The sequence below is a fragment of the Columba livia genome, chromosome 7 (assembly GCF_036013475.1).
Source record: "Columba livia isolate bColLiv1 breed racing homer chromosome 7, bColLiv1.pat.W.v2, whole genome shotgun sequence".
In the NCBI taxonomy this organism is placed as follows: domain Eukaryota; kingdom Metazoa; phylum Chordata; class Aves; order Columbiformes; family Columbidae; genus Columba; species Columba livia.
Window position 1 is genome coordinate 33,285,536 of NC_088608.1, and position 16,285 is coordinate 33,301,820.

Here is a 16,285-nt window from a genome sequence, read left to right on the forward strand (position 1 = left end):
GACAGAAGCTGCTTGGAAGTGCAGATGAGTCAGACCTGAGAGTCCCTCTTCTGGCTGAGGTTCTGCTCTCATCCGTTCTCTACCGTTAATAATTTTTGAGACCTGCACTTAGTGATTATTCTCACAAAAAATAATACATCTAAGAGAAAGAATGAAATAGGCGAACAGAATAGAAAAAAGTTTTTCTTCTTTTTGTTTCACTGGGGCCTTCAAACTGGTGCTTATAGTTCTGACGTTGAAGTTGGGTGTTTAATGCCTTTTGAGTGCATGCAGTGCAGGATGTGGAAAGCGCAGATTTGTGGACTAGTGGCCTCCTTTAGCACACTCCTCCAGTTCTACTGGTGGTCTCTTAGGTTGTTCAGTTAATGGTTATTAAGCAAAACAGCTTTTCAGAGGACCTACAAATGATTGTCATATCTTAGTGTAGATAAATAGAAAGCTCCAGATAGCTTGGCCTTTTAAAACGTGAGAAACGTTAGTATTGCATTATTGTAGTTTCTTAAAATTGCAGAACCTTGCAAGGGAGGAAAGGTGCAATTACAATAAAAATAACTTCAGACATTGTTTTCAGAGTTTAGCTGTCAAAAGAACAAGATTGACTCCAAAAATGGAAAACAATTGGGGCACACGTCTGGTTCTCAGAAATTACACCTGCCACTCTGTGTCCCCATAGTTCGATGTGTAAGGAAACTAAACTGATTTGAGCATTTGAATTGCAACATTTGCCTTTAGGTATATAAATTGCTGGAAGAAGGAAGACTCTTTTTGTTTGAACAGTTTTGATAATTTTACTTTCTTTTGTAACTTTTTTTCCAATCCTTCTGCTTTCTGTTTTCTTATATTTGATGTTGGTAGTTCAGAACTCTTCTCTCAGGGGAGGCTGAAGAATGTGTAGGGGAGGATACTAGAGAAACGTGTCCAGGAAGACCCTTGACTTAATGTTCAGGTTCCCCATGTCTAAATTCAGCGTTGTATATATGTAATAGTTGCAGTCACAGCATTTTGTATCCATGTACAAAGGAGGTGCAGTGGTCTGAAATGTAATAGCTTGAATTCCCAGACTGAGGTTGGAGAAGGGTACATTAACACTGCTAGTAGAGTAGAAAGGTTATGTTTCTGAAAACAGAGGAGTTGGGTTTGCATTCCAGAAGATGCCTTCACAGTATCCTAATATTCCTTTATTTATAGTCTATGAACACATGGGACACGCACCATGTCTTAGAGAAAGTACATGCTTGTGGAGGACTGTAGCATTCCTGAAACAGCTTTGAATTTTCCCCCTTCCTTTTTTTGATTGTTGTGCTCTCCTTTCATAGTAATATTGGTCAAGGATTTTCTGCTCAAACTTTTTTTTAAAGTGTTTAGGATATATTGTTTAGTCTTTATTGATACACTTCTATATGAAATACCTACATGTACTAATAATATTTGCAGTTGCATGGTTATTGGTTATGGTTTTTCATTTTTGTTTTGTTTTTTTTATGTTCCTCTTAACTTCATCAAATAATTTCATACTGTAATACGAACCACTTTTACTAGCTTGTGTAAAGTTATGCATGCACTATAAAGACAAATGTGGTCATTTAAGGTCAACTACGTCCTTGTTCTAACTTGAATAAACTGTGCCATCGCATACCTGAGAAACACAGCCTTCAGTGTCAAACCCTGTCACATTCTACGCTGTCTGATTTCTTTATTTTTTTATTTTTTATAGTCATCTTCAGTAATAGCAATTGAACCTCTCTGGAAGTACTGGCCATGGGGAACAATACATAATACATATATACACCATATATACTAATTTTAATTTCTTAAATTTTTGTGTTTAATGTGTTCACCTAAATAACACCACTGCAGGAAAGGATTTCCTATGTGTTAACAGGAGAGCTGAATGTTAATTTTGATCTGTTTTTTTTTTTATTCTCGATTGCTATAATTAAACAATCTCCTCGTTTGTTATGGTTCCCCGCTTAGCACTGGCAGAAAATGTGCATCAGATGTTAATTAGATATTTTAAAATTCTGAACATCTCTCATCAAACACAAAAGTAAGCAGTTTGCCTTGGTGCAATTTAGAAAAAAAAATGCAGTGAGTTGAATGTTGGGTTATGGTCAGGTTATTAATTAAAGTTTATATATTCACAAATATTGAGAGAATTATGGTGAGGCCATGTTTTTTCTGCCAGGCAGAACAACACTGAAACAAGTGATGGCAGTGCTTGTACTAGAACCCACAGATGTGGCTGTGTTCCTGCAGCCTGTGAGCAAGGCTGGGATACAGCACATCTGCATCAAGCTCCTTGCAGGAGTGCTGAACGTGTTTGTGTTGGGAGTAAGGATACCGGACAAGACTGGCAAGTCCTTGTAGCCCTTCCCCAGAGCCTGAGTCTGTTTCCTAACTAATCTTTTCAGCCTACAGCAGAAAAATAACCCAAAAAACAACAACAAACCCCATCTGTTTTTAAAGCTACAAAATGCATAATTTATAGTATAGATTCTGTAATGGTATACTTTAATGCTGTTACCGAAATCCTGCATGTTTGATGCTCCTCTAGGGAATTCTTCTATTTTTTTGGCTTCATTCCTCAAAAGCAAGCATCCGGCGTCTGCATCGGGAAAAGGAACAGATGCGTGGAATGGTGGTGTAGTGGAAGAGTATAAGAATATGTAATTAAAGGGGAAAAACTTGGAAGATTTTGTGTTGTGGACTGTAGCCATGGCATATTACTCTGCCCAGGGAGTAAAGCACTGGAGGCTGGTTTGGAAAGCAGTGGGTCTATGAATACAGGGAAGAAATGTATCCTTGTGCTTTAGGTGTGACCGACTAGGATGTAGACGGTCTTTAGGTACCTGGGCTATAAACTGCCTTAGGGCAAAGATTCGAGAACCTGAAATGTGAGGGGGATGCTTTGCAGCATGGATGCTTTGGAGCAAGTGCATTTGTGAACAGAGCACTCAGCTGGTCAGGGTTTAATCAGACTTCTGTACCACTGAGCTGCTCTACCAAGTATTGGAAATGTTTATTATGATTATCTGTAAGGCAATAAAATATTATAAAGGTTTTTCCGCTGTGGCCATAAGTAACTGAACCTATTTAAGCTATTGGTGATTTGGGTAATTGCAGAAGCATCTGAGCTTGAGAACTGGAAAGGGTTCCTGGTTTTAATCAGCTGTTGGAAGAACGAGGGTGGTTTGGATAGATTTGTGCTACTGTGCTAGTAGTAATTTGCCACCCTAGTCCTTCAGGCTGATGGGCTGCATTTTGCTCCGTGCTTTACAGAAAGGGTGAAGAGAGGTGAGAGATCTTGCCAGAGGCTTTTCCTAGAGTAGTTTGTTTCCCAAAGAGAGGAGCTCTTCCAAATGCTGCAGCTGTGCATGGTCATGTTGCCTAGTTCAATTATTATGTTTCCATTGTTCCTGGTTTAATACTATAATAATTCAGCAAGCATTGGTGTAGATTGGTGCTAAAACAATGAAATGGACCTGGTGGTATCTTTGGTCTGGAAGAGATCTTTCTCCTACACTGCTGCTGTTTGAAAGCAACATCTGAGAAATTGTGTGTTTCAGTAGTCTTTTTGAGTTGGTCCAGTTAGTACACTAATGAGCACTTGACTGCAGTCAGCTTAATGTTGTAATATTTACTCTCTCTCTAATGTTCCCAGTTAAATTTCTCTCTGCTTGATTAAGGCAGACCTGGGATCTTTTCCTTTTTTCTTCTTCACTGTTAGTGTGAAACTACTACAAAGAACTATTAATATTAAAGTTATTGCTTGCCCTTTGAACTCCCATATTGGACATGGGGCCAGAATCAGGAATTCTGTTAATCCTTTTTCTGTGGCCTCTGAGCAAGGAGCCAAGTGATTTTTCCTGCAGCCCTAATGAAGGGGGAGAGTTGGTCACGCTCCCAAGGATGCACATATAAATATGGTACTGAATTGAAAAGCCTCTGCTTTCTAGGGACAGGTGGAGTAAAAAACATCCTGAAAGGAGGACTTCATCCCATACATGCCCCAAAATGTCTTCCAAAAGAATTTGTGCACCTCAGATCTGTTCCTTCTGATCTGATTCAGGCTGGCTGCTTTTAGGTGCTTTGGGAAAACCTGGCATTGTGTCTGCAGAATCCTCTGATCAGATCCAGTCTTTCACACCCAAGACTTCCTTGATGTGATGTGTTGTTTTGTTTGGGGTTTTTTTAAGAGCACTGTTTTAGGGGCATGGCATGAAACCAGTAGGCTTGAGCTTTTGATGTTTTCTGGTCTCAGTGTAGTTCTTCCCATAAGTACTATCCGTGTTCTGAGTACAAAAAGAAAATAAAAATAATCCTGAGAGGGTTCTTTCCCTCTAAAGGTGGAACCAATCTGTGTGGAAAGATACCCTGGTGAGAAAAGTGAGGGTATTGATATTTAACTTTTGAGTATTTTAGGGCATTAAACATCTTTGGAAGATAAATGCTTGTTTTATCTGTTCTGAATTATTTTTCAAAGTTTCAAATTCTTTTTTTCTCCATTCTTCACTTGTAATGCTAAAAAAAATATCAATCTCTACTAGTATATGAAGGCTTCCTCCTCTCCCATGCAGGGGGTGTGGGATGTGCCTGTTCCACGGTTCAAATCACTTTGTATTTCATGATATTTAGGAAGGAAAATGGCTGATCCTGGCTTGCATATCCATTCATATGGGAAACTGCCCTTAATATGTTGCATACTTTCCCAATGTACTGTTCTTTATATCCTTAGCAGGTGTACAGACTGAAGGAAAGACTTCTTTGACAATGTAACATATTATTTGCCAGATAGCCTAAGGACCGCTTTCTTTGATAATGGGGTATTGTGTCAGAACAGAAAACAATTGGTACTGATATAGATGTTGCAGAGGGATCACAAGAAAACTGCAGCAGGATTAGTTAATTCTGTACTGTGTCCTCAAGCTACCATGCCATTAGACATATTAAAATCTGTTGGTAAACCTGTCACTTGGCATTTTGAAGTATTATACTTGCTTGGAAACAGCTTGGACGTTTATGAGCTTTTGTATAAAGTGAACAGGAGTTTGTTAGTGTTTGTGCTTACGAAACCTGCTGGGAATGTTGCTGTCCATACAGAAGTCAGAGGAGGCTGTGGAACAGCAAGCAAAATATTTAATGGTGTACACAGCAGATGCCCGTAGCATCAAGTCCTGCTGCCTGACCTCTGTGTCTGCAGCATCTGTTCCCCAATAACTGCTTTTTTGGTTGACCAGCTCCCCAAAAATAGGGATCAGTGGGAAATGGGAGCAAATGTGGGGTTTTTTTGTTTGTTTGTTTGTTTTCTTTGATTTTTTTTTTAAAGGGGAGGGAGTGGCAGTCACCACGGGATTAACTTATTTTAAAAAACAAACAAGCTCCCTTTTTTTCTGCCTTGAGGTACAGATGGTAAAATAACGGGTGCTACAAGACTAGAGACTCAGTGCTTTAAGGAATGGAACCTGATTAATAGTACGGATCTGGTTTAATGTTCACATACAATTTAACTGTCTGCCACCGCAAGCGAGGCCTTGTTTGCAGCTCCAGTGGTTTTGACATGTTGTGTTGTCAGAGTAGACAGTCTTAGGGATTCTCTAGTTTAATGGTATTTTTATGACATGAGGTACCTTGAGCAGTGGTCAAAAGCTGGAAATTTAACAGCAGAGCTGCCTGTCTTGGCCCTTTTTCTGGCTGATATGTTAGTTGTGGAAATGGCAAACTGCAATCTGTATTCTTGTTAATGTCTCTTTTTGGGGAATTATGTTTTGTAGAAACTGCAAAGAAAAAAAAAATGGAGTTGGAGATGTAGGGCAGTTTACAAGAATGCTTTGGGACTATATAGAGTCTAGATAAAACATTTCCATTAAAAATGATGCTTAGTTTATTCTAGGAACCCTATCCCCCCTCTAGGGAAAAGCTTGTGAAGTGGAGAACTACGGTTACAGGACAGATAAAAGATATATGTATCAGTACCCCTGTCCTCTTGGAGTGCCACATTGATCGTGATCTGAAACTATTAAGTTCATCTGTTGATTAGCACTATATATTTAGCCTCTCATGTGGTGAGAACAATGGAGGAGAGAGAGAGATTATTTATTAGCTGCATTTTTAAAGAAATGAGGCAAACTTCATCTGAAGCTTATTCTGAAAACATCCACCAACACTGAAGTCTGTATATGTGTAGTTCTCAAATGCTTGCAACACTTTCTTGTTCTGTCTATGCGTATTCACCGATGTGTTGAAGTGGACTGAGAATGGATGTGAAGGTCAGAGAGTTTCCATTCTCAGAACTGATGAGAGATCCTGAAAGATAAGTTGCTGCTTAGAAATGGAGAAGAAAACTAATCCATTCAATGTTGTAACCACCAGTTGAGGTTGGATCTATTATACCTGTGCAGGTTGCGCTCTCTGAGGTGAAAGAAGCGTTTGTGCGATGAAATAAATGGATTTTGTAAGCTTTGTTGTGCAAAGTGTCACACGTATGACTTGGAGATGGTTGGAAGTATTCAAGTGAAGCATCTTCTACCGAGGAAATCTTGTGTGGATTTGTTGGCGTCAGGAAGACTCAAAGATGACTCGGTACAAGCTTGAAGGAGAAGTTTTGTCTGAAAAGTGATGGTAGTGCTGCAGTTGTCCTGTCTAAAAATGAAAAAGGAGAGAGAAAGAGAAAATCTTTGTCTTACTGTCAGGAGTGTGTTTTTTCTGACTTTTAGCAATGAAAAACACTTTTGTGAAAAGAGAAAGTAATTCTTTTGTTTCCATGATACAAAAAAAATGAGACACCAGTTAATTTGTTGTTTCTGAGGATTTAGGGATTTTTTTTTAATGTTTAATTTGTCTAAAGCTTACTTTTTTTCCTGCTCATCAATACATTCCTTGTTTGAAGGTGCATAAGGTAGAAATTCACTCTTTTATCTTGATCTACTGACATGCAATAAATACTGCTGCTTTCCCTTTCTTGATAACTAGACGTAATCTTTCAAAACAACATGAAGATGTAGCTAATGAAAAGCTGTGCTGTTTCTAAGAACAACATTTGTTTTGAAGGTAAAAAGTTTCAGACTGTTTTCTCCGTGCCACTTAGTTTTCAATAATGCCATGATCCAGCATTGTGACAGTGAGTGTCCCTTGGACAAACATGAAATAAGAGTGGAGAGAAGTCAATGTCTACACTATAAATTGCAGATTCGTTGTGGTGATAGATGTTTCTTCTTCTAGTGCTGGGCAGATACGTTACTGGTAGTTAGTACCATGCATATTTTCTTAGTCTTAGTTAAAAAATATTTTACTGAAAAGATAATTGGGAAGTTGAGAACAAAGTGATGAGAAAAAACACATCATGCCACTGTCCAAATACAGCTGTTTTGTCTCTTGACTGAGGACTTCACGGGAAGCAGTGAAGGAAAATAGTTCCACATCTACGATATGTGATTTAATTGAAGTTATGAAAGGTACTGCTCTGTGCTGATGTATTCCAGTACACTTACTATGAGAAATCACCTGCTTGATTGAAAGCTGCAAAATGTAATTTGGAGAGCATGGGGGGAACAACGTGCTGTTGCTAAGCTACTGGAAATTTTATGACCCACTCTTTATTTACTTCACAAAACTAGAGCAAATGAGACTGTATTTTAAGAAATTGTATTTCAAAACGCACTGTGGAATTCAAAAATCAGGTGATCTTGCCTGAAAGTAAGTTGGGTGGCTTTTTATGTTAGGGTTTTAAGTTCAGATATGATACACCTTCTTGATGTTTTTTGTGATATGTTCTTTTGACGTGGTCATCATCATTGCACCCTCTGCAGGTTTTTAACAAACCCTTGGCTTGGATAAACCTTGGGGGAAAACACTCAGTAGTTTTGTGGTTTAAACTGTTGTCCTGGTGGTTAAGTGTAAAGAGACTGAATGGCTTAGAATGTTTTCTTTGCCCTGAAGGAGACAGGAGAAGAGAGTCCATTTTCCTGACTTTCTTAGAAAAACATAACTTTAAAGAAAAACCCTAATACCAGCCCAGCTTCTGTAAAGTTGAGAGCAGCTGAAAGAGTGGAGAAAGCTGGTGTAACTCCTGTAGGTTACGTTATTGGTGTCTTTAACATACAAACCTAGACTGTGAATATCAAATATATTTGACTTTATGGTTTCAATGACTTGTGATACAGTTTTATTTTAAGAGATAATGGATAACATCGTAATGTTTTCTCTTCTGGCAGCCTCCAAAGGTAAAATGCTTGACAAGAATCTGGCATCCGAACATTACAGAGACAGGAGAAATCTGCCTAAGGTAGCAGCAGAATTCTGCTTTTGTTTTTTTTCCCTTTTTGTTGTTTTTCTAACTGTAAAGTTTTATCTGTGTGCTATTAAAACATTGCATGTAATTTTCATGCCAGTATTTTTTTTCAGCAGATTGTGCAAATCAGTGGCATGTGACCCTTAGGAAATGAGAAATCTACTAAAAAGTATTGTACTTTCTGTGCATTAGAGATCATGTAGAGCCTGGCTTTTCAGGTTCAGACTTAATGTTTTGTCCTACTTGGGGTATAAAATGTAAACTCCAACCTAAACAAAACTTAGGTGTTTTTGTTTTCTCCCTCTATAAGTGAATAGTCCTCAGGCCCTGAAAGGGCTTAAAGCTTTACTCGTTTAAAGTCTGAATGTGTTAAGTGCTTGAAAACCATTTCAAAAAGGAAGGAAAAGGTATTTCTTGAACTTTGATGGTAACTATTTGTTTATTTTAACATTTAATATCCACTATAAACACATGTGCCAGTTATAACAAAATGGAGTTGGGAGAGTGTAAGTCAAGATAAGAAACTTAAAAGCTTTACCAAAGTGAGAGGCTTATGTTGCTGGGTGGCTTTGCATGATAGTAATGTTTCCTCTTCAAAATCAGTTTCTGAAACTTTGTAATTTCAGTGTCTCATCTTGGGTACCTGATGGTGAAATTGGCCAGAAACAAAACATAAACTGAAGTGGAAAGCATGACTGTCATTTTTCAAGTTAATGGAACATAAAAGAAAAAGTAGATGAAGCAGAAGCAATGAATATAAGTGAGATTGAAAGCTGTTCTAAAAATCCCAAACCGTGTGTAGCAAATTAGCACTTAAAGAAAAAAAGCTGAATTTTCCCTCTAGATTTAAAACCCGTTTTAGTGGTGTGTTCAAGGTCCTGGTGGAAATTAAGTTTTCACGGGGCAATCTGTCAGACTTCATAGAGAGGGCAGGCCCATCAGCTGATAACAGCTGAAGAGCCGATACCAGTTCTTTGGCCATAGTTGTCTGCTCCATGCTTCTGCACAGCTCGTCTCATGGAAATGTGATGGAAACCAGTCTGAGAAGGCCATGGTTGTCTTTCTGGTGCTTGATAGTGCTAGACTGCAGTGGGATTACAGATGGGGAGGAGCTGGTGTCCACAGAATTTACCTCACTCAGGGACTGTAGTATTTAAAAGCACTGGAAAAACCTACTAAATCCTCGGAGGCCACCTACAAATCTGGTTGTCCATAGTTCCTTGGAGTTATATGCTGGTGGTACAGGAAGGTTGTTTTGATAAATATGTATTGCTACTTTTAGCAAATTTGCCAGCCCCGTGGTGTTTCTCAGTGCATTCTAGAACTGTTGCATTTTACATGGCTGAACTTGTCGCTTGACAGTAGGGAGACTGGTTTGAGGATCATGTATTTACTGTTTAAATTTACCAGTGTCCTTGTGGTTTAGGCAGTGGAGAAAGCTGAGGTACTTTGAGTCAGGTAGCTCAAGTAAAGGAATGAATAAGTGAACTGTTTCTAATGGGGGAAGAAGACATACTGAACACCAAAAGATGGCTAAAAGTTTAAGCTCCGACTACAGTGCAACATCTTCTGAGATTAAATAAAGCCTCACATCCTTGAGGATGTTTCACTGTTTCTTGTCTTTAAATGGTTTTAATTATGAAGGATGAATGTAGTGTTGAAACACCATAATTCTAATAAAGTGAAGTCATTTTTTCAGCAGCTGCACTGAAACATCAGCTTTATTTGATTGTCAGATACTTTAACATATCAAACCTTGGAAATGTCTTACCATTTAAATGGAAAAACTAAAATAACTTAATTGCTTTATGCCTGTTATAATGGAGAATGCACTCTAAATATAGCACCTGCAATCAACTTACACTAGAGTCTTTACATTAAAATAGCTTCAGTTATTTTTAAAAGCAGAAAAAACTTTCTATCAGTATTTTTCCTAACTGTCTTTTACTAAACATACCTCACACTATGGTATGTATTGGTTTGATAATCATCCCTGAATTAAAACATACCGAATAATTGAACTTGTGGTCAGGTGTAATAGTTTGGGGCAGGAAAAGAATTGTTTTCTCTGTGCTTTATGGATCGCAGTTACTCCTCACCGTGTTAACAATGGACCATATTAATTAGGTCTGGACCATACTTGGGGATGTTGCCTCCACTGCACACGTGGTTAGAAAACATCAAGATACCTAGAAAGGATATTCTTGCTTACCGCATATGCTTTCTTGACAGTATGTAATGCGTGTCACTGAGGTTTTTTTTCCCCTTATGGATGTGATTATGTGTGAGGTGTTTTTCTGCCTTGACTGCATAAGCTTTTAGACTAGTTTAATCACTCAGGAAATTTCGCTGCTTCTCTGCTACGTGGTGAGCTGGTCAGTGTTGTTAGGTGTGCCCTTTTTGGCAATAGGTGGTCGTAGTTATGGCATCAGGAAGCGATCAAACCTTATTAAATGGTGCTGAATGGAGTAGTGTTTGAAGACTGATTAATTGTATCATCTAGTATAGCTCAGTGTTGCAATTTCTCCAGTTATAAAAGCTGATTAAGTTGATTGCTTGTTTCTGTTCCCCAGTGCTGTTCCCAATATCCTCAGCTGTGCCAGTGTGGAAACAAAAAGCTCTTTAGAAAGCCTTTCTACACCAGTTGCTCCTCTCATCCAGTCTGTAGCATGGCCTCCACAATGGTTGCACTGGCAGTGCTGGGCTGAGCAGGGGGCAGGAAGCAGAGGTGAGCGAGAGAATAGCCCGTCTCATGTGTCCCTGCCAGAGGAGGGTTTCTGAAGTGGATTTACAGCTTTTTAAGTTTAACTTCCCTTGAATGATACTTTCTGTTGGCAAAAGGCAGGCAAGAGTTCTGCTGGAACTGACATTTTATGTTGATAAATGTGTTTATCCAAGATCTTTACATAAAGCAGGTTTTCTCCAGGCCCAATCTCCCCATTACAGTAATTTTTAGTCACTTAAGGTGTAAATTGTGTCAGACGGAGTTTCAGAAAGTTTTAAGCTTGCTAGTGCCATGCAATTCCCAGTTCAGTAGATGTTTTTGCAAGGTCTCTTTAGAATGTCGTATATTTAAAAAGAAAAAAAAAAAAAATCTTAAAGCTTTTCTCCGTGCAGAAATTACAGAGCAAGAACATATTTGTGGAGATGAAAGCTGAGCAGCTGGCTGGTCACATCAGTGGCTGTTTTAGTTACTACAGCTTCAGAAGTAGCGATTTTGCAGTCTTCCCATAGAAACTCAGATATAATCATAGAATCATCAAATGTTCTCAGTTGGAAGGGACCCACAAGGATCATCGAGTCCAACTCCTGTCCCTGCACCGGACAACCCCACAACTGATAAGGATTTGAAATCATGTTCTGGGAGGTTTCCTTAGATACAAACACCAGATGTTAAGGTGCCATTATCAGTTCCAGTCCCCCCATGACTGAGCACATGCTTGGCTTTTCTCAGACCCTACTACAGCTGAAGACAAAGCAAATGGAAAATAGTGGTTTAGTGTCCTTCCCTGTTCCTGTTGAGGTTCCCCACCTGACAAACTCCTCCTTGTGCCACAGCACTGTCCCTTTTGTCATTCTTGCTGCTTCGTCCCCAAGGCTGAAGAAGTTGTACAGTTGGTTTACCCCTCTCTTTACTTTTGCAAGTTCATTCTCAGGCATCACAAGGGAAGCTTCTGAATCTTCGTTCAATCTAAATTATATTAGAGGGGTTTTCTGGCACCCCTATATGAGCTGACGAAGTCTTGGCCGTTTTAGAATAGTCACTTCAAGTACAGACATTTTCCTGCCCATCAGGTGTCTCGAAACCCTGGTAGAAAGGGTGGCTTTTGTGGTGTATCTGGCAGCTCGTCAAAGGCAGCCTCTTGAAGCACGGAGAGGGTGAGGAAAACTGCTGGTCATGCCATTTGAGCACTTTCTAGTAGTCCAGCTTGTCTATGGCAGCAGGACCCATGGATAACAGGTCCTTGAACAGAAGCTTGATGCAGATGCTTGTTCATCCACTAAAGTAGCTCATGATGTGTTTTGCGTATTTCTGTTCATTTAGGTGTTCATTCAGCTGTGTTTATGGTGCTCTGAGAGCAGATCACCATTCAGACCTCCAAACTGGCACCTCTATCCAGGTCGTCCCTGTGGAGAGCATGAGATGTGGTTTCTCTAGACACCCTGCACTGGGAAAAGGTTTTGATTAATTAATGATCTTTCCTAACCTATAGGAAGAAGGAGGATGCTGCTCTAAAAATGAATTATATCAGCACATGAGACATATTAGGCAAAGGTACATTGATCTGTCTTCATTTGGGTTTTGCGCCAGAGCTCTGTGAGAGGTGTGAGTGTCTGCGCTCAAGTCCTCACTGCTGATGTTCACAGCTGGAGATGTGCCGAGAGAGCTCTGAGGTTTTGGGAAGCTGGAAGGGTGTTCATGAGACTTAGCTGATATACTCAGGCACTTTGAGCTCCATCAGGGGATGTTTTCCTGCTTTTTTGTGTGTGTGTTGACTTATTTATCGCTCTTAAGTTCACAGTGAGCTATATGAAGAGGCAAAGGGGAGTACTGTAGCAAAATTTTATGAGGAACAGACATAAAGCAAGCTAAAAAGTCAATTTGCTCAAAACCTGAATATCCTGCCTGTTTAATGTTCAGCATCATTTTTGCTTTTACTTTTGTAATATGAACAAAAGTTGCAACCACAAAATGCTGCTTTTAATGCTTCTGAAATTAGTTTTGAGCTGCATCAGTGGTAATGGCATATTTTATCTCTTTTAAGGCACAGAAATGAGATTAGTAGCACAGTTAAGATGGAACAGTCTTGTCCAATACGATCATCCTGTTCCTAGTCTCTCTACAGAGAACAGGATCAATGTTACTATATTTCCTTGAAATAAATCAGTACATTCAGTAAGGAACTGTATGGATAGCCTATATAGTCCAGTCATCTGCTGTAATTTAAAAATTACTTAATACATGTCATCCTGAAAGTTGGTAAAACCTAATAGTTTGAGACTATTTCACTGCAACCCTATCATTTCAGTAGTAGAAGCTGCTGGTCATCATGGATTTTTGTGCTTTGCTACTTGGCTGTACAAGTTTTCAGTTTGATTGCTGCTTAACAGAGGAAGACATGATTGTGAAAAGATACTTCAAGGAGTTTTCCAGACTCTTTCTTTCTCAGTCAGATTATTACTTTTGTTTTCACAAATATGAGCAAGGCTTCAGCTCATTTCTCGATTACACCCTGGTCCCCAGTATTTTTACTTCTCATAACTGCTGGTGTTTTGACCTGTAGTTCCAATAATGTCTAACCAACTGAATACACCTCAGTGATTTCAACTTGGAGGTCATGTAAAATTCCTGTACAGTATATGCGTACATAAGAAAGTCTGTATCGTAATTTTGTTAATATTCTATATATTCGTATTAAAATTCAGGTGCATGTATTACAGTCTATAAGGAACTTTTTCCTCTTAGAAGCAATCACTCTTGCCCAGAGCAGTTCTCATTGTGATTTCTGGTTGGGGATGTATGACACTGAGTTTGTAAAGCCTTAAAACGTTAAGTTTGCAAAGCAGCTCCCCTGCTGGAACAGGACTGTGGGATGCTGCCACTAGACTTTCCTGGCCTCTGTCCCCAGGGGCTCCAGATGCATCTGCTCCTGTTACAGCTGTTGCAGAACCTTCCTGAGCAGACAGACTGAAACTATTTCACTTTCCTGTCTCTGCTTTTAAGAAGCTGCAGTCCTCTCACAGAAGAGATGGTGATAACCCTCTCTTTCTAATTAGATATCCCACCAAACGTACCCTTTTGTTGGACTGAAATGTGGCAGACTTGGTGAGAGATGAGACATTCTGCAAGCATGTTTCTTCACCAAAGATAAACGTGTTCCAAACTAGAGCACATGTCTGTGTGCTCAGGGGAAACGAAAGCTTCAAAGTTGAGACTGTATCACAAGGATTTCTGTGACAATTATTTTGCTTGATGAAAGTAATTAGGGTTTTTTGAAAGATGTTGAGCTCGGATCTGGAGATTTGTAATGACACTATGTAGAACGTAATTCTAGGAAGACATAGCAATTCTTGTGCTTTAAAATCCCAGTACCTAGACATAGTGCAAGAGATAACTCTTATGTTACAATTATTTTGTAAATTCTTAATGTTTTCTGAGAAGATTTCTGACAAAGGTTGTTTAACAAGAAGTTGCACTGTATGATATGTGTGTCTTTTTTCCAGTTTATTGAGAGAACATTCAATTGATGGCACTGGCTGGGCTCCAACTAGAACATTAAAGGTACTGTTTCCTTTTAGATACATACATTGAACTAGATATATCTTTTAAAATACTTTCATGGGCTTGGAAGGAGACTGATAGGGCAGTTTGCTCCAGAAACAACTAAATTTTTTTGTCTTTCAACAAGCGTTAGTGGCAATACTGAAACAATAAGTACAGCGCTAACTGCTTCTAGAAATGTTTGCTAGTTTTAGCATAGCTGCACAAATACTGCTTTGACTGATAAAAAGTTTTGTAGAATGGTATGACTACAGGTGACTCTGAGAAACCGTGCTAGGAAGATTGGTCTTGTTTTTTCTTACCTGGGCAACAAAGGACCTTGCTGCTGGTAAAGTCTTGCAGAGCACTGAGCAATAATCTCCCTTTTGCTTTTATGGGGAACTTTGCCAGAATTGGTTCTTAAAGAAGGTTAGCTATGTTATGTAGATGAAAGGTACATGTTGGCTGTTTGTTTCTTTTCAGAAGGCAAATTGAAGATTACCTTTATCTAATATTTGGTTTCCTTTTTGGCACTATGAATGAGATATTTGACTTTCTTCATCTGTAAAATCTCTTCATGAGCATCTGACGTTCTGGGAAGCGAAGTAGAATCAGTGTGTGTGTTTTGTGTGTTTTTGTAAACATCCTTTCCCTGTTTCTTTTCATTGGCTAGTATGATTTTGTTTTGTCCTTGGGTTTGTATTTTTGTATTAGATTAAATCAAGACACTAACTGTATAATTAAGTTAACTGGTTATGTTCCTGTCCCTGTATTTCATTCCCAGAGAAAGTTTTTGGACTACAAGTTTTAAGCTTTGCCTGTTTAAAAAATTAGCACAACAATATTAAAATATTGCAACTGGACAAGAATGTACATACTTTTTCATCTGCTCTCAAGCTTTGTTCATGGTATCTTTCTTATAGAGATTAAAATACTGCCATATATGAAGACTATGGGTGGGAACAGCTGTTGACATTGTATGTACTTAACTACCTGTTCTTGATAATGATGGAAGATGTGTATTAATCATCCTTACCATTTTATTCTTGCATCAGTTTGCTAATTGCACATGGTTAATTTCATAGATTAAACACCCTGGAATCTCACTGACCAGGAGACTCAAATTACTGCATATTATGAAGTATTTTAGGGCATTTTAACCTTCGATAAGTTAAAGGGGAATAAAAAAAACCCTCCACAATGCAAACAAACAAAACCAAAGCCAAAACAAACAAAACCCAAACAAACCAAAACCAAAAACCAACAACAAAACCTACCACAACACCAAAACAACCAAAACCAAACAAAACCCCAAAGAACCCCCACTAACGTCATGGGTGTTGAAATGAAAGATTCAGCAAGAGGAAATGACATAGTAGCTTAACTTGGATTTTGTTAATCCCCCTTGGATTTAATTTCTAACCCATGGGCTTTGAAGCACCACAATTGCAAACTCACATTTTATAGCTTTCAAAAAAACCCCACCCCAAATTGCAAAGTTTTCATTCTTTTTTGTCTGCAGAGTCTCAATTTTAAATAAATGTGCAGTTTCAGTAAGTGTTCTCTTGTCATGTTGTCACTTAATGTGATTTGAAGTTTCATCGCTAAAAAATAAGCACCACATGTGGATTGTGACTGGCAAGTTGTGCCTTTGTAGAAGTGCTGTTGTTACACTGTGCTTCTGGCTCAAAAGGAGCTTAAAAAAAGTGGAGCAGAAATAGCCATCAGGGATGTCA

General features: G+C 38.8%; 1 protein-coding gene across 6 annotated transcripts in view; it reads left to right on the top strand.

The window, feature by feature from the left end:
* The window catches only part of UBE2F (ubiquitin conjugating enzyme E2 F (putative)), an 84,990-nt gene that overhangs the window by 24,504 nt on the left and 44,201 nt on the right, over positions 1-16,285 (top strand). For 5 of the 6 annotated variants that reach the window (XM_065069153.1, XM_065069155.1, XM_021286589.2 and 2 more), the window contains 2 exons: positions 8,211-8,281; positions 14,513-14,570. The exons of the other annotated variant lie outside the window; for it this stretch is intronic. In XM_065069153.1, the coding sequence (XP_064925225.1) occupies positions 8,211-8,281; positions 14,513-14,570 (129 nt within the window). The remainder of the gene's footprint in view (positions 1-8,210; positions 8,282-14,512; positions 14,571-16,285) is intronic. 6 annotated transcript variants of the gene reach the window in all.